The 17463-nt window shown below is 56.8% G+C and overlaps 2 protein-coding genes across 2 annotated transcripts; both read left to right on the forward strand.

Moving 5' to 3' along the window:
* Positions 1-394: 394 nt before the first annotated feature.
* On the forward strand, positions 395-11382 carry P4HB (prolyl 4-hydroxylase subunit beta). The gene is made up of 11 exons (XM_059047617.2): positions 395-1015; positions 2098-2304; positions 4161-4294; positions 4429-4566; positions 8187-8291; positions 8488-8613; positions 8794-8994; positions 9164-9284; positions 9367-9548; positions 9647-9733; positions 10487-11382. The coding sequence occupies exons 1-11, from the start codon at positions 700-702 to the stop codon at positions 10565-10567; spliced, it is 1698 nt and encodes a 565-aa protein (XP_058903600.2). The 5' UTR covers positions 395-699; the 3' UTR covers positions 10568-11382.
* A 4568-nt stretch (positions 11383-15950) lies between these two features.
* PPP1R27 (protein phosphatase 1 regulatory subunit 27) lies at positions 15951-17252 on the forward strand. The gene is made up of 3 exons (XM_059047641.1): positions 15951-16410; positions 16490-16640; positions 16906-17252. Exons 1-3 carry the CDS (start codon positions 15966-15968, stop codon positions 17027-17029), a joined length of 720 nt encoding a protein of 239 aa, XP_058903624.1. The 5' UTR covers positions 15951-15965; the 3' UTR covers positions 17030-17252.
* The last annotated feature ends 211 nt before the right edge of the window (positions 17253-17463 follow it).

Genomic DNA, 17463 nt, shown 5'->3' on the forward strand with positions numbered 1-17463 from the left:
TTCGTGGGACTGGCAGCCGGTGGGAGGGAGGGAAGGTGCCGCAAGAGACGGGGCCGGCCCTGACCCTCTCACCGGGCGGGCGGCCCCATTCCGGGCCCAGCCAAGTCTTGCCAGCCCCATCGCGACCCGCCTCGGTCCTCCCCGCGCCCCCCGCGCGCTGCCCCTACGCCTCGCTACGCCGCCACCGGGAGCGCCCTAGCCGCCCGCCAAGGCCCCCGGGGCGACGCCCGTGCCACAGCCCCACCGCCACTGCAGGGGCCGCACGGGCCTCACGCGCGCCGGAAGCGCGTCAGCTCAGTTTCCACCCTGCAGAGCTAGGGGGCGGTGTCAATTGGGGATACGCGGTCCAGTCAGAAAGCAACACGAGGGGTTTCGGAGGCGCATGCGCGGCTCCGCCCCTCAGCTGGGGACTCCGCCCCACTGCCACGTTCGACGAAGGATCGCGCGGGGTGCGCGCATGTCTCGGCCAATCAGGAGTCGCAGAGCCCAGGCCCCCGAAGGTAGCCGCCATTCCAGACCCGCTGAAGGTGTAGAAGAAAGCCACCAGTCACAAGGCCAGGGAGAGAAAGTTCTCCTCCAGGAGCCAATGAGAGGCCGGGAAAGAGTGCGAGCGCGAGCTCCTCGGCCAATCCTGGACGAGGGAGTGGGAGGTGCCCGTAGCGATTCCGAATCCGGGGCCGTGGCCTGTGTGGACGCCCAATGCGGGAGCGGCGGAGGCGGGCCCTTGAGCCCACTGGCCAATCGGAGGTGGGCGCGGGCGGGCGCGCGCTCGGCGACCTGAGTTATAAGGGCGGGGCGGGCAGCGCGCGCTCTCGTGGCCTGCTGTCCTGGCGGCGCCTACAGGAGCGCCGAGACCGTACCGACATGCTACGCCGTGCTCTGCTCTGCCTGGCCCTGGCCGCGCTAGTCCGCGCGGGCGCCGGCGCCCCCGACGAGGAGGACCACGTCCTGGTGCTCCATAAGGGCAACTTCGACGAGGCGCTGGCGGCCCACAAGTACCTGCTGGTGGAGTTCTGTGAGTGCCGCCTGCTCGATCGTTCGTCCGGGCCGGGCCTCGCCGTCACCGCGGCGTGGGGACGGAGCGGGGACAGAGGAGGGGCCAGGGGTGCAGGAGCACCGGGGGGACAGAGGGACGGAGGGGGGCTGGAGGGTGGGGAGGCGCTGGGGTCCTGGGCGCCCCTCCCCACCCTCCCTCCCCCGGCCCCGCCAGAGGTGGGTTGGGGGTCTAAAGAGCTGTCAGCTTTCCGGCCACCCCATGGATGCGCTGACTCCTAGCCCCTGGAGAGGCGCATCCTTAAGCGGAAACAGCTCACAGACCTGCTGTCAGCGTCCGTGCGCTGCCCGTGTCCTGGGGGCATCCCTCCTGCCCAGCTGGACCCTGAGGGTGACCAAGAGCAGACAGCTTGGATGTGCTTTTATGCCTGAGGTCCACATAGCAGGATGTCTCTGTTAACCTAAGTAAAACAGGGTCGACTGTGTAAGCTGCTACAAACACGAAAGACCACGCAGGGTCCAGTCCCCTAATTGCTCGCCTGGACCAGTTCCCAGAGAACACTGCCCCTGCCCACACCACCTTCCACCAGGAACAGCTGTCTTCTGATTAACAGTGTTGCCAACCAGAATCCAAAACCTTTGTTTGTCCATAAGTGTTTGAGCCCTGATTATCTCAGGGGGAAATCTTAGGCCCAACACAGCTGCTAACCTGAGTCCAGAGAGAGTCTAAAGAACTCGTGTTAGATATGAGTGAGTCTTGTACTCATGATTTGTCTCACTGAGTATACGGCTGCTGTGGCTTTAGCTGCCTAACTTCTTTGGTTCCTAAAGGGAAATTACAGGGACTCAACTGCCCTGATCGCCTGCAGGTAGTAGGAAGTTACTAATCATTGAAGACAAAGCAGAGTGGGGCTGGTGGTTTGTCATTCATGGCCTCTATCCGATATTGCCCAAGAGAACCAAGCTATTAGCTCAACCTATGCGTTGGTTCAGAGGGGTAATCGTGGTGCAAAGATAAGGATTTTATGGAGGGAAGTACCAAAGGAGAAAGGGAGGCAGTGGAGTGGGTCGGTGCTGCCTTCTAGGTCTTGCTTTCTCTCCCAGATGCCCCATGGTGTGGCCACTGCAAGGCTCTGGCCCCGGAGTATGCCAAAGCAGCTGGGAAGCTGAAGGCAGAAGGTTCCGAGATCAGACTGGCCAAGGTGGATGCCACTGAAGAGTCTGACTTGGCCCAGCAGTATGGCGTCCGTGGCTATCCTACCATCAAGTTCTTCAAGAACGGAGACACGGCTTCCCCCAAAGAGTACACAGGTGTGACCGCGGCACTGTCTTTTCATTGCCTGCAGTTCTTGAAGATAACAGAGGCGTGGAGGAGAACCCATTCTTGGACTGGGTTCTAGGTCTAGTTCAGACTCTGAGGGTTGTGTGGGGAACATTCTCTCATTCCTGAACCTCTCAAGTGGAGAGGGTCATCCCAGGGGCGTGGCTAGTAGGCTGAGGCTTGTCCTAACGTTGACCAGTAAGGGGAGGGAGACTGAGCAAACGGAGCAACACGTCAGTCTTTGCTAGCTCTCTGGTGTGCCTGCCACCAAGGCGGGCGCAAGGGCCTTTCACAGAGGAGGGGCAAGTGGAGATCAGTGGGTGCCGGTCGTGGCAGAGCTTGAATCCATGCCCGGCTTCGTCTGCGGCACAGGCCCTCAGTCGCTGCTCGGCCGCCTCCCCTGTGTAGCCTGGTTGGTACCAGTGACAGCGGAGAAACAGGTTCCATGGCTTATCTGCTAGAATCCTTTAGAGCAGCCCATCTTGTTCTGATGACAGCAGCTCTGGTCTTCTCAGTAGGCTGCTCTTTTATTGCTCCCACTTTTACTTATGTTCACTTTTGGAATGGAAGTGCCTAGTGCAGAGTTACCATGATCCTGTCACTAACACTGAGGCTTTGTAGATGAGACAACTCTTCCTGATTCCACCTGTAACTGACAGCACAGCTTTCAGTAACTGTCTGCAGAATGCTTTTTTTTTTTTTAAGCTATTTTTAAAAAAGATTTATCCTAAGTGTTTTTTTTTTCCTGTTTGTTTTTGGTTATTTATTTATTTATTTATTTATTATTTATTTGTGGCTGCGTTGGGTGTTCGTTGCTGTGTATGGGCTTTCTCTAGTTGCAGCAAGTGGGGGCTACTCTTCGTTGCAGTGCGCAGGCTTCTCATGGTTCTTGTTGTGGAGCACGGGCTCTAGGCACACGGGCTTTAGTAGTTGTGGCTCGTGGGCTTAGTGGCTCCACGGCATGTGGTATCTTCCCGGACCAGGGATCAAACCCATGTCCCCTGCATCAGCAGGCAGATTCTTAAACACTGCGCCACCAGGGAAGTCCTAAAGCTATTTTTAAAAAATATATTTATCTATTTTGGCTGTGCCGGGTCTTAGTTGTGACACGCGGGATCTTCGCTGTGGCATGCGGGAACCAGTTCCCTGACCTGGGATCGAACTCGGGCCCCCTGCGTTGGGAGCGTGGAGTTTTACCCATTGGACCACTAGGGAAGTCTCTAAGGCAGAGTCCTTTTAAACATGAGATTTGGCAACCCTTTCCAGGTTGGACTAGGTAGTCGCATCCTATGAGGGGAAAAAGGGTAACTAGCCTCAGTCTCAGGAGGAGCAGTTTTCTTCCTTTTCATTTTATCTGTTTGGGTGGCGTGCATGGGCTGATCTCTTCCTCCTGCCAGTCCAGGAGGCATGTGGGGCGAGGATACCTGACCAGCCTTGGCGCACGAGGTGGTAGAGCCCAGCCCGCTTTCGCAGGGGAAAGCTGGCCTTGAGGCTGACTTGCTAACCAGCCCTTTCTTCCAATCCTGCCACACCTCTGATTAAGACGAAGCCTAGTGTGAGACCACTGGGGGGAAAGTGCACGTGTGTTTAATGAATTAGTGGGGAAAAAATGACTTGTAATCTATTACCCAGAGGTAACCACTGCCTTTCCCTCCTTTAAACACAACCATAGTCACCCAGAAAACCCTTTTTAGCCCTGGAATTTGGGCAGGTATGTAGACAAGATGCCTTTTCTGTGGCAAGAGGATGTTTTGCTCTGGTTTTGGCAGAGAGGTCGGATAAGGATGGGTGGGGAGGGTGGGCGCGCCCCTGGTTTCAAGTGGACCCTGCGTGTGTTTGGGTGCAGCTGGCAGAGAAGCCGACGATATCGTGAACTGGCTGAAGAAGCGCACAGGTCCTGCCGCCAGCACGCTGCCTGACGGCGCTGCCGCGGAGGCCTTGGTGGAGTCCAGCGAGGTGGCAGTCATCGGCTTCTTCAAGGTAGAGGCTTTGGAACTTCATCCCGGGTCTTCCTTCCTCCTGCCGTGGCCTGGGCACCGCATTCTGCCCTGCTGCTGTCCAGGGCAGGGGTTCTCAGTGTTGCGGCGGCGGCCACCTCTGGTTCTCCTCTCCAGGACGTGGAGTCAGACTCTGCCAAGCAGTTCTTGCTGGCAGCAGAGGCCACTGATGACATCCCCTTCGGGATCACATCCAACAGTGACATGTTCTCCCAATACCAGCTGGACGAGGACGGGGTTGTCCTCTTTAAGAAGGTGAGTGGCCCTCGGGGCAGCCCCCCACCCCCCATCCCGGGGGGGTAGTTGCGGAGCTGTGCCGCAGGGCTGGTGTCGCCTTCAAGGACCTTGCCCGGGCGGCGCTGGCAACAGGCCCACCTGTTATCAGGGCCCATTTTGCAACGTCAGATTGTAGGAGCCTCTTAGACAGTGGCCTTCAGCCCTTCAGCTGTGGGCCCTTTGTTCCAGCTTCTGTGGTGGCTCTGGTGCAGTGTTCTGTGGAAGCCAGGCAGCTTCGGAGTGTTAGCTTGTTAAAGGAAAGCTGTGGTGAGACGTGTAACAAAGCTTGGCATTTTAACCACTTTTAAGTATAGGATTCAGCGGCATTAATTACATTTGTGATGTTGTGCAGCTGTCACTCCTGTTGGTTTCCACTCTGGAGTATTAGTGGCATGTGTTCCCACCCTGTTGGTAGAGCCTGGCCCCAGGGCTCCCTCGGGCTCCTCCAGGCTCGCCCGGCCCCGTGTCTGTTATTCCTTCCGTGTGTCTTTTAACCACTCTGTGCTCTTGCTAGGACACAGCGGAGATTGGTGTGTGCATGGCATTACCCAAGTGGGCGATGGGGGTCTCTCTTTCATCTTAGCCAGCAGACAGTGGGCCTGGGGCCGGCTGAGCACCCATGCTCTTGGGACACAGCTGTCCCTGCATTGGGTGCTGATGGAGGAGGAGGGAAGGCTGTCGGGGAAGGGCTGGGACTGGAGGCATGTCTTCAGGGGGTGGGGCTAGGCCTTTGACTCCTGTCCTGTTTTGTCCCCAGGGTTAGAAGGTAGTTAGAAGTAGTGTTACAGCAAAGTTGTAAATCGAGTGGTTAGAAAGGACGCAGTGTTTTGGGGGGCCGATCCCCCCTGTGTGTGCACTCCCGGTGGGGCACTGCTGAGCCTCTAGCACCTGGGGGTGGGTAGCATGGGGCGGGGGCAGGCCTCCCAGCTGCACAGGGTTTTGGGGCAGCTTGCTTTCAGCTCTATCTGAAGCCCCTTCTTCGAAAGAATTCAAGGCATTATGTATACTCTCTTTCCTTAGTAGACATCCTCGTGATGTTCCCTAAAGGGAAAAGAATTGCTAAATTAGTCAGTTGTCTTCCCAAAAGTGCCCAGGAAACTGTAATTAACAGCTGATTAGGAAAAAACCCTGCCGAGTTGGATGGAATTGAGTGGAACGAAGGTCCTGGGCTCACCCTGCAGTTCTGGGTGAGGGACTGGGAGACTCAGGCCTGTGGAGCTTGCAAATCCCCTTTCGTGAGCTTGGGCCACACAGTTCTTTTCCATCATCCTTGAGATCTGGAGTGGCATTTGTCACACTGGATCGATGGTTTTGGTGATCATATGTCCTTGAAGGTTAGCACGATTGTTCCTTGTTCTGCAAAGACTGTAGTCACGGTAGCTCATCTGTTCTTGGCCTCGAGTCTTTTGTGTTCACGCAGGCTGGGCACAGCCGACCCCCTCAGGTCTGGTGCCAGTGGGCGGGGCCTCCCCTCTTCCACTCGTTTGCTTCCGGTGACTGTGCTGGAATGGCATGGCTTCCTTGGGCAGCTGTGAGCAAGAGCCTGGCAGAGCCCACAGGCTTTGTGTTGGGCGGTCAGTAGGGGTCACAACTGCAGTCAGAGAGCTCCACGGATGAGAGGAAGAAGATGCAGATTCCCGCCCGGCCTGTGGTCCCCATTCTCCGCCTTTACTTGTTCCCCTTCCTTCAGGCTGTTCGCCGCCTAGTTCCTCAAAGTTAGCTGGGTCTTCAAGTGGGCAGCCTCAAGAGTGGGACGGGGCTCCCAGGAACGGCCAGCTGCCACTTGAGAGGGAGGATGGCGAGGGTGGGGCTCCAGCAGAACTTGGGTCCCAGGTCAGCTGGGTTCCAGGTCGTTGGAACTTGGACCACTGGTTTGAGAGCTGATCATCCTGTGTCTTTGTTTGGTGTTTACTTTGTTTTTCTTTTTCATCTTTGAAGCTGGGGGCTTAAGAGTGGGTGTGGGGCCTTTTTGTGACATTCTCATTGTGGTCTGGAGGGGTGGCCTTTGCCCAGGACCCCAGGCCTCCTGCAGCTATCCCCACATAAACGAGGGCTGGCTGTTTGGTTTTTACCAAAGCAGACACCGAACATAGTGTAACATGGCAACATTACCTCGAAGACTGTGTCCCGACAGAGGCACGGCAGTTGTGGAGGAGTGGGGATGGCGGCCTACTTGCCTCTAATGGGGGCTCCGCATTATGCCTGATGGTGCCCAGCTATGGCCAGGCCAGCCTCTCGCCTCCATTTCCTTCCTATTTCTCTGCACCTTCCCTTTGCGGGTGTGGGGAAGGCAGAGCAGAGCAGGCTTCAGCTCCCTTGGCCTGGCCCTCCATGTGGTCCTACATAGCAGCACATGTTGTGATCAAGCCATGTGTCAGGCTCTACATAAGTGCGGTGGGAGTGGGAAGTGGCCACCTGCTTTTCTGGAAGTTACTTTAGGAAAACGTAGAGGGAAATGACCAGGAAGGGAAGGTGAGTGGTTTTTCTCTCCAAGTCCTGTTTGAGTTCACAGGGGTGATGGGAGGCTCACTGACCTGCTGGACAGGCCAAGGTACAGCTCATCCTTCCTCACAAGGAGCTGTGTCTGCCATCCCCATCCAGAGCAGGGCCGCACCTCTTGGCTCCCTCGCCCTTCGTGGCCCCAGGACTTTGAAACTACTGGAGTTCCCAAAGAGCTTTTGTTTTTGTGGATTACACCTATCTATTTTTATTGTGTTAGAAGTGTTAGAAGTTAGAACTGAGAAATTTAAAAAAAACCAAATAACTTGTTCATTCTGAAGTAACAATAATAAATGTTACATGTTATCAATAACGACATTTGGGGGGAATTCCCTGGCGGTCTAGTGGTTAGGAATTTGCACTTTCACTGCAGAGGGCCTGGGTTCAATCTCTGGTTGGGGAACTAAGATCCCACAAGCTAGATGGTGTGACCAAAAAAAAAAAGATATTTTTGTGAAAATTAATTTTTCCCAGGCAACAACATTTTAGGGGTAAGAATGGTATTTTAGATTTCTGCTGGTCTCTAATGTCTGCCCAAACAGAAGACAGCTGGGTTCTCCTGTTTGCCTTTAGTCTGACGTAATCTCACGCCGTACTGCACACCCCGGGGGGAAAGGGTGACAAGGCACCTGCCGTCTGAGCATGATTGTGAAAATCACTCTGACCTTGCATCCACCCTGGGAGGGCCTTGGACCCACAGGGGTGAGGCCTGAACTTGGAGAGCTGCAGTTTTAGGGACTTGGCAATGAGGAAGTCCCCTGGCACCCAGGATGTGGGGTTCTTGTGGCTCGTCAGGAACATGTCGGGCAGGGTCTGGGTCAGCTGCCGCCATCCTGGCACGTGGGAGGCTGCCTGCTGGTGTTCGTGGGGAGCCTGCGTGTGCTCCTAGTGACCTCACTGTTGCCTGGTGCCCAGAGGATATGTCCCTGTAGCCGTCACCTGGTTTTGCTTTGGACGGAGGCACGTGGGTCCTGCCCCCAGTTGTGCTCAAAACCCAGACAGGAAAATGCTGCAGACCGTGTTCTGGCCAAGTCTGGCCAGCGGGAGCCATAGGGGGCTTTGTGGAGAGCCTCGGCATCCACACCTTTCTCTCTCCGCAGTTTGACGAAGGCCGGAACAACTTTGTGGGGGAGGTCACCAAGGAGAAACTTCTGGACTTCGTCAAGCACAACCAGTTACCCCTGGTCATCGAGTTCACTGAGCAGGTGTGGCTCTGTGCTGCTGGTCCTGCCCCTGGTGGGGGGAGGTTCAGGGGGTCATGATGTTCGGTCATGGGGACCCCCACTTGCAGAGCCCGTGCTGTTGTCCAGGCATGTGGTGGCATTGGGGCCATTGAGAGAATAGCCTGTGTCAACAGTTTGGTTTGTGACTCAGACCAAGTAACTTGCGTTTCTAACACAGACAGCCCCGAAGATCTTCGGGGGGGAAATCAAGACTCACATCCTGCTGTTCCTGCCGAAGAGCGTGTCTGACTACGAGGGCAAGCTGAGCAACTTCAAAAAAGCTGCCGAGAGCCTCAAGGGCAAGGTGAGCACTCCCGGGCGGCTGCGGGCGGCTCGGCCCCAGGTTGAAGGCTGGTCCAGAGTGTTCTTCCTGCCTCAAGACAGCCTGTTTAGCCTCAGGGTCCCAGCTGTTGGCAGTGGGCAGCAGGGAGGCAGAGGGAGCCCTCGTCCTGCAGTGCCATCAACGTGCCTTTTCTCCCCCAAGATCCTGTTTATCTTCATCGACAGCGACCACGCCGACAACCAGCGCATCCTGGAGTTCTTCGGCCTGAAGAAGGAAGAGTGCCCGGCCGTGCGCCTCATCACGCTGGAGGAGGAGATGACCAAGTACAAGCCAGAGTCGGACGAGCTGACGGCAGAGAAGATCACCGAGTTCTGCCACCGCTTCTTGGAAGGCAAGATCAAGGTACAGGCCGTGTCTGGGGCTGGGTTGGGGTACTGCTGAGGATCCTGGTGGCGCGTGGAGCAGCCCGGCCTCACAGGCTCACCTCCTCCCGAGGCTCTGGAAGCAGCTAGGCAGCGGAGGGGTCCCTGGGTGACCGCGCATGCCTGACCCTGCTCTACCTGCCCTCTAGCCCCACCTGATGAGCCAGGAGCTGCCTGATGACTGGGACAAGCAGCCTGTCAAAGTGCTTGTCGGGAAGAACTTCGAAGAGGTCGCTTTTGATGAGAAAAAGAACGTCTTTGTGGAGTTCTGTAAGTGAGGCCCTCTAGCTCCTCGGGGCTCGGTGGGGCAGGGCACTTTCCGGCCGAGCAAGACTCAACGGCTCTCTTTCAGACGCCCCGTGGTGCGGTCACTGCAAGCAGCTGGCCCCCATCTGGGATAAGCTGGGCGAGACGTATAAGGACCACGAGAACGTCGTCATTGCCAAGATGGACTCCACAGCCAACGAGGTGGAGGCGGTGAAAGTGCACAGCTTCCCCACGCTCAAGTTCTTCCCCGCCAGCGCCGACAGGATGGTGCGCCCGCCATCGAGGGCTGGGTGGGAAGGGTGTGCAGGGGCAGTGGGGGGCTGTCAGGTAGCACCGCTTCCCGCATCTCATCCCCCTCCCCACAGGTCATCGACTACAACGGGGAGCGGACACTGGACGGTTTTAAAAAGTTCCTGGAGAGCGGCGGCCAGGACGGAGCCGGGGATGACGATGTAGGTGGTCACCGGACCCCGCGGCCCACGGGACGTGCTTTCTCAGTGCTGCCGAGCAGCGCTACCTGGGGGTGTTGGAAGGGTTTCTCGGTGCCGGTGTTTGCTGAGGAATCCTCTCAGGCTCGTCTGGCACGTTCCCTGTCGCGCTGAGGTGCTCTGCTGGGTGTGAGCTCAGGCCTGTCCACGTCAGCTAGGGTCAGCTGGGGGTAGTGGAGGGGACGTCAGAAGTGCCAGGCCAAGAGGGTGTGGCAGGGTGGGCGTGGTGGAGGGAATGGTCAGCTGAGGCCGCAGGGCCTGCCTGGAAGTGCGGGGATGTAGGACAAGGGGGCAGACGTCCTTGCGGGGGGACGGGGCAGGTGAGGGGTGCCAGGGCCGTTTGTGCTGCTGTGGTTGAGGGGCTGTCACTGGCCTCTCAAACTCCAGGGCTACAGGGGTGGATGTTACACACCAGCAGTTCCCTGCTTGGTCTTCGTGCTGGCGCGGCCCCTGCGCTCACCTGCTGGAGGGCGTGGGCTGGGCTCCCACAGCACCAGCTCTGCTTCCACCCTGTCTCGTGGGCAGAAGTCCCCATGCCTCGCTCTCCTCGGGAAGCCCACCCCACATATACATACATCTGCTCACAGACACCAAAGTTGGCTGCTCGTGTCCGAGTGGCCAGCTGGTCCCTGGCGTACTTGGCATGGGTGTGGGGGCCTCAGCATGCTAGCTTGGCCTGGACCTCTCATTTCCCTTCCTTTTCATCCTCCGTCCCAGGATCTAGAAGATCTTGAAGAAGCAGAAGAGCCTGATCTGGAGGAAGACGATGATCAAAAAGCTGTGAAAGATGAACTGTAACACAGAAAACCAGACCTGGGCACCCAAACCCGGCACCTCCCAGTGGGCTGCACACCCAACAGCACAGCCTCTGGATGTCTGCAGACCCTCCCGGAGAGGGAGCGTCGATCAGAAATGCAGGGAACTTTTTTGAAGCCACACTTCACTCTAACACACGTGTAAATCTAAACCCGTCTTCCTTTGCTTTTCAACTTTTGGAAAGGGGTTTATTTCCAGGCCAGCCCAGCCCATCTTGGTGGGCCTTTTTTTTTAAATTGTGATGTACTTTTTTGTACATGATTCTGTCCAGAGTGCTCGCTAAAATGTTTTGGAATCTCACGCTGGCAATGTCTCATTCCTGTTAGGTTTATACTATTACTTAAAAAAACAAATTCCATCTGTGGGATTTTTAGGTGTTTTTGGAAGTCAGGGTGTTTGTTCCACCTTGGCCAGGCCTTCCTGGGACTCCTGTCCCCTGTGTGGGGCAGGACCAGGCCGGTCTGGACAGGTCCCTCACCTCATGCGGTGTTGCCATGGTGGAGCGTGGCTCCTGCATCATTTGGTTAAGTGGTGACTTCAGGTTTCTGTCACAGGGCCCCCCCCAAGACTGGAGGGTGCAGCTGCAGTCCCCTCCTTCCCCAAGCCAGGGTCCTCGTTGCTCTGTGACTTCCAGGGTGGCCTGAGGCCTGCACCAGGCAGAACCAGGACCCTCCGTTTCCAGGCTGGGAGACGGCCAAGGATGCTTGCTTGAGCCGAATCACATGTTGACAGTTCTTCAGGCATTTCTACCACAATATTGGAATTGGACACATTGGCCAAATAAAGTTGAAATTTTCTGCCTGTTGTCGCCTCTGCCTTACAACCTCCAGGCACGGGGAGTGGGGCTGGAATTCCAAGTTTCTCGGGAGAGGAGGTGGTCTTGGTGGGGGCCGCTGTTGAGACATCTCATTCGTGGAATGCAGCAGAGATGCAGAAGCGTGCACAAATCCTGTGGGCACAGTGTGCGGAGCTGTCACCGTCACGACTGCGGGTGAGGGTTGCCTCTTGGTCCTGTTCCTGTGCCGTCAGGCTGGCTCACCTGTGATGCAGTTCGGTGCCTTTACCCGCCGTGGGCATCCAGTGGTCACAACATGGATTCTGCCCATGTGCCATGTCAGGACATGATGGTCAGGGATGCGTGGCTCTAACCTTAACCCTAGGGTGGGGAGTGGCCCCTCCCCACCACTGCCTGGAACCACTGCAGCTTCTGATGAGAAATCAGGGGCGTTCAGACTTCAAGAATGCTGTATGGGCTTCCCTGGTGGCGCAGTGGTTGAGAATCCACCTGCCGATGCAGGGGACACGGGTTCGTGCCCCGGTCTGGGAAGATCCCACATGCCGTGGAGCTGCTGGGCCCATGAGCCATGGCCGCTGAGCCTGCGCGTCCGGAATCTGTGCTCTGAAATGGGAGAGGCCACAACAGTGAGAGGCCTGCGTGACGCAAAAAAAAAAAAAAAAAAAAAAGAATGCTGTGCTCATCACCAAACCTTCATGTAAAAAAGAATCTGGAGTTAAGGTAGCAAATCTCTAGTTTTTAAAATGTAATTTGACTTCTAGAACCTCTGCTTACTCATAGTTTACATAGGGAAGAGTATTTCGATTGATATTTTTCCCCACAAACTCAAAGCTGCCAGCCTGGCTGCAGTGTTGGGCTGATGGCACCTCTTGGGCCTTGGAGAGAGCTCTGAGTGGGAGACCCACAGGGGTCCAGCCGGGCTCAGGTGGGTGTCCGTCCCTGGCCAGGACAGCCCTGCCCAGCCTGGGGCTTCCTGTCTGTTGCTCTGTGCACACATCTGTAGCCACAGGTAGGACAGCAGGGCTGTTGATGACGTTATTGGAGGGAACAGGTGGAGATCCAGTCCACTTTGGGGGGTCAAGGACAGACCAAATGTGCCTAGGTCCCCGAGGAGCCCGGCCTGTCACTCCACATGCTCCATCAGTCCCTCCAACTTGCTGCCTGGAGTAGGAAGTGTGCATGCATTACCTGATTCCCAGCCCCCAGCTCTGATGCTGCTGGGACCTTGGAGGTGGCAGGGGCAGGTCCAGCAGACGTGACCATGAGACTTGCTATGAATGCGGTTCCCTTGGTGGTCTCGGCCCATGGGGAGGTGGGTGTGTCATTTCCCCTATGACCACAGCTATGCTCCAGCCAGAGGCCCAGGTATCTGCTCTTGCCCTCACAAACCCCAGGACTGCTCCTGCCTCTCACCTGGGCGTGTGGTATACAGCTGGTGTCCACGGAGAACCTGGTGTTAGTGCCCTAGGCAGCACCAACCAAGCCCCGGCTTGTCCACATGCTCTGGCATCCAGGTACCGCTCCCCAGCTCAGCCCATGGCCGGACTCCCTTCCCTGGTTCTCAGGTCTGTGCCAGGGCTGCTCCAGGGTCTGTGTGTGTTGTGCCTCGGCTGTGCTGACACAATGAGACGTGTATCCGTGAAAGAGTGAGCTCGCGGGTTCCCCAGAGGTATGCGTGTGGTTTCCAGAGGAGGGAACCCAGGGTGCGCTGAGAGCAGGGCTGTCAGGAGTCACAGCTGCGAGGGGTGGGCTATGCCCCGTGACAGGCGTGGGTGACCCTGCAGACCAGCTGTGTGGAGCCTGGCCCTCCGCATAGAAAGCTTGGGACCAGGTATCGCTGCCCGGAACAGGGCCGTCATGTGCTCCTGGGAGGGGGAGTGAGTCACCGATACCTTTCCCCTTTTGCCCAGGCAGCTGATTAGCACATTCCTGGGTCTGGGTTTGCTCGGACGTGGTGGTTGGAGTCCCAAACCCGGCAGCGCTGGTGGATTAGCAAAGTAACTTTGCAGGCTATGGGGTAGGCAGTCAAGGCTTAACAGCCTGGGGTGTCCCAATCTCTCTCTTCCTCTGTCCAGCTGGTAGGAAGCTATTGGCCTGGAACTAAAAAGCAACTGCTGGGCCTGTGTACTGGACCCTCGAGGTCTGGCTTCTGCACCTGCCAGGAGGCAGCTGAGTGGGCCCTGCACAGACTCCCCTCCAGGACCCTGGCTTGTTTTCTGCTGGATGCAAAGCTTTGCTAGTTGAGTTTCCTCGGACTTTTCAAAGTAAGAGTTTTGCCCTGAATGTTTCACTTGCTTTAGTTCTCCAGAAGGCAGAACCTTAAAATTGTGCAAACCAGGTCACTTGACAAGTTCACACGGGCAGAGGCTCAGGGGCAAAGCTGTGTAAATACAGGTTTGGTGCTGGTGTGGTTGTGTGAAGAGCAGGTTAGACAGCTCACCGCTGGCTTCTGCCGAAAGGCTTCTGAGTGACTTGCTGCAGGCCGTGTCCATGGCTTTGAGGATGTGCTGCCCATGTCCTGAACAGAATGACTTTCAGGCATCTGTCCCTTCTTTGATCCAAATATCCAAACAGAAACCCCAAAGCCCAGATCCTGAGCTCTCTCAGCTTGCCTCTAGCAGGATAGAGCGGGAGGGTCACTCTTGGGGTCACCAATAGACCCACCCTGACGGTTTGCCCCACCTGGCCTGAGGCCTGTCACTGGTGGGAAAAAACATGCTGTTAGTGGCAGCTTCATCGGAGTTCTTTCATTTGATCCTCTGAGGAGGGCAGGCAGAAAGAACTTTCCACAACATCAGAAAAGGCAATCTTCACATCAAAGGAAAGTTCTGTCTCTGTGTACAGCATAGGACTTTGTCTCTGGGCTTCGTGTAAACAAGCCGGAAGAAACTGTACCCAGTTCCTCCCAAGTGACCAAGAGTTAGGACCACCCAGCACCATACTCTGAGCCCTAAATGCAGGAGCACTGGGAACCACCCCTCCTTCAGGGCCCCTGCAGGGCCTGAGTCGGGTGGAGTTTCCCATGGAACATTAGTGGCAACAAGGCAGGCACAGAAACCCTGTCAGGGCAGGGAGCCCACCGTGGGCAGTGGCCTATACTCTGCAGCATTTGGCCCAAGGCTTTGCACCTAGGGTGCTGATGCATTTGTTGATTTGATTTTGTTGGATCAAGATCAGCCTGGTGATACAAGGACTTCTGGTGCCCAAGTCCCTGCCCCCTACAGAGCGCTGACTAACCGTGGTTCTGTCAGCATCCAGGCCTTCAGTGACTGCCCAGAGGATCTTGCCAATGTTAGGGGCTGAACCGCACCCTCCAATATTCATGTTTTGAAGTGTTAACCCCCAATACCCCAGTGTGTGACCTTATTTGGAAGTGGAGTTGTTGCAGATATAACTGCTTAAGATGAGGTCACACTAGAGTGGGCCCTAATCCAATGGCTGATCTCATTAAAAGGGGAAATTTGGACATAGACACCTACTCAGGGACAGCACCATGTGAACACGAAGGTGGAGACGGGTGATACATCTACAGGCCAGTGAACATTAAGGACTTGCCACCAGAAGCCAGGAGATAGGCCTGGAGCAGATTCTCCCTGGGAAGGAAACAGCCCTGCCAGCACCTTGATCTTGATCTCCAGAACTGTTGACTCCCAGTCTGGTACTTCGTTACAGCAGCCCTGGAAGAGCAATACAGCCAGCTTCAGATGCTGTGGGGACTGTGTGAACCCCACAGGCCCAGCTCTGCTCCCAGGGTGTCCCCTGTGCACGTCCATCCATTGGATCTTGTCTCGAACTGAAGCCTAAGCCCCACCTCGGACCTTGGCCGCCACACTGAAGGCAGCCAGTGCTGGCCCAGCCTGCTGGGATATCTCACAATTCCACTGGTTGTACTCCTACAGGTAAGTATGCTCTAGGTCAGGTGCACACACCGACAAGGACGTGACAGCTATGGCATCACGGTCCCTGTGTAGCAGACTAGATACCATGTTAAGTGTGAGCACCTGTGTTCTTGGCAGGAAGCAGCAGGAGCCTGGAACCAGGAGGAATGTAGGGGAATGGGAAGGAGGGGAATGAGGACCTGGGGGTGGAGGGGGCTGGGGGGTCCCAAAGTAAGGTCAGATGGGTTGAGTGGGAGCTGAGGCACTTAGATTCTAATTTGGGAGGTTTCCAAGCAGAAGGGCAGTGCCACTGAAGCCCATGTTTTGGGAAAACTGCCCTGAGAGTGATACAACCCATGATGGAAGGTGACAAGTGACAGGGAGATGAGTAGGGATGGGCCTTCTCCACAGCAGGACCCTGTCCTGTGCTTCCTCAGGTGTGGGTGGCCCCCTTGCCTTCCCAGGAGGCAGAGGCAGCTGTGCTCACCACACATCATGCCCTTCTCCCCAAGTTTCCGGGACTGTAGGAGACCCTGACCTTGGTGCCTGTTTGCCTTCCTTATGGGCCCTGCCCTTCTAGCCCTTCTCCTGCCCTCTGTCAGGCACCTTCGAGGTCCAGCTGAGGGGCAGGGAGCAGTGGCCAGAAAGGATCTGACCCCTTTGGCCAGGAACAGTGACAGGTGGGCTGAAAGATGAACCACTAAACATGATCCTCAGGGCACGGCTGGAGCGGCTCAGTTTCAGCCCCTCGGGTGTAAGCATGACTGCGCAGCTTTATATAGCTCTGCGGGCCCTATATAAGCAGGAGGTGCCCTGGCCAGCGGAAGCACGGAGAACACTGAGGTGGCTGTACTGGAGGTTATCATCAGCCAGAAGAGCCTGCACGCCACTCTGGTCTGGGCACCTTCCTCCCCCAAGCAGTAGGGTCCCCACAGGGGTGGCCCACACCATAGCTGCCAGGATGCCCAGCAGAACAGTCCGCTATGCCCGCTACAGCCCGAGGCAGCGGCGCCGGAGGCTACTGGCTGATCGCAGTGTGCGCTTCCCTAACGATGTCCTGTTCTTGGACCACATCCGCCAGGGCGACCTGGAGCAGGTGGGGCGCTTCATCCGGGCTCGGAAAGTCTCCCTGGACACCATCCACCCCTCAGGTGAGTGCCTGTGGGGCCAGTGAGGGTCTGTGGGGCGACAGGGGAAGACCTGAGCCTTGACCCCTCCTGTCCTGTCCAGGTCTGGCTGCCCTTCACGAAGCAGTGCTTTCTGGAAACCTGGAGTGCGTGAAGCTGCTAGTCAAATACGGGGCGGACATTCATCAGCGAGATGAGACAGGCTGGACACCCCTGCACATCGCTTGCAGCGATGGGTACCCTGACATAGCCAGGTGAGAGGGTAGCCTCCAGGATGTGGTCCCCCAAAAGGTGGCCCTGCTGGTGTAGCTTAGAACCCTAAGGGCTTCTGGAATCTCCTTTCTGCCCTGTTGCCCTCTCAAGAGAAAACTGCAAATGTCAGCCGTAGTTTCCAAAGGGTCTGGTTTCTTCCTCCTCACCTCACCTGGAAAAATAAAAAACAGGTGCTACCCTGGGGCAGGGGTGAGCATCCTGCAGGCCACCTCCCTTCCTCAACCAGGGCTGCCCTTTGCACCCCAGGTACCTCATTTCCCTGGGGGCAGACAGAGAAGCAGCCAACGACGATGGTGATCTGCCCTCGGACCTCATTGACCCTGACTTCAAGGACTTGGTGGAGTTATTCAAAGGGACTAAGATGGACTGAGTCCAGCCCCGCCCTCCTAGGGCTCTAGCCTTCCCTGGAGACGTCAGGTGCCCACCTCCCCCAAGTGCCAGGAGTGCCCCACCAGCCGGGCTGGGGGCCGCCCAGGCTGGCCAGGACCCCATACTTGGGCACAACCCTCGCCCACCGACCCCGGCCTGGCTTTTCCTCCAGGTGAATTTTTTATTGCGACACTTTCTACTTTTTCAATAAACCTGATTCCCAAGCCCGTGGTGATGGCCTGATTACTGGGGACCGGCCCGTCCCAGTCCTTCGGCTCCGGCTGCTCCGGTGGTCAGCGGACCCCGCCCTCCACTCTGGTCTAGGGGTCCGGCAGTACCGGAGCAAGGAACCAGAGCCCCGCGACTCCCGACCGCCAGTCCCTGCAGTTCGTCGACCCTGCTGCCCCCCGGCCCTATCTGTCCCAGGACCCCGAC

Source organism: Kogia breviceps, chromosome 19 (assembly GCF_026419965.1).
Source record: "Kogia breviceps isolate mKogBre1 chromosome 19, mKogBre1 haplotype 1, whole genome shotgun sequence".
Taxonomy (NCBI): domain Eukaryota; kingdom Metazoa; phylum Chordata; class Mammalia; order Artiodactyla; family Physeteridae; genus Kogia; species Kogia breviceps.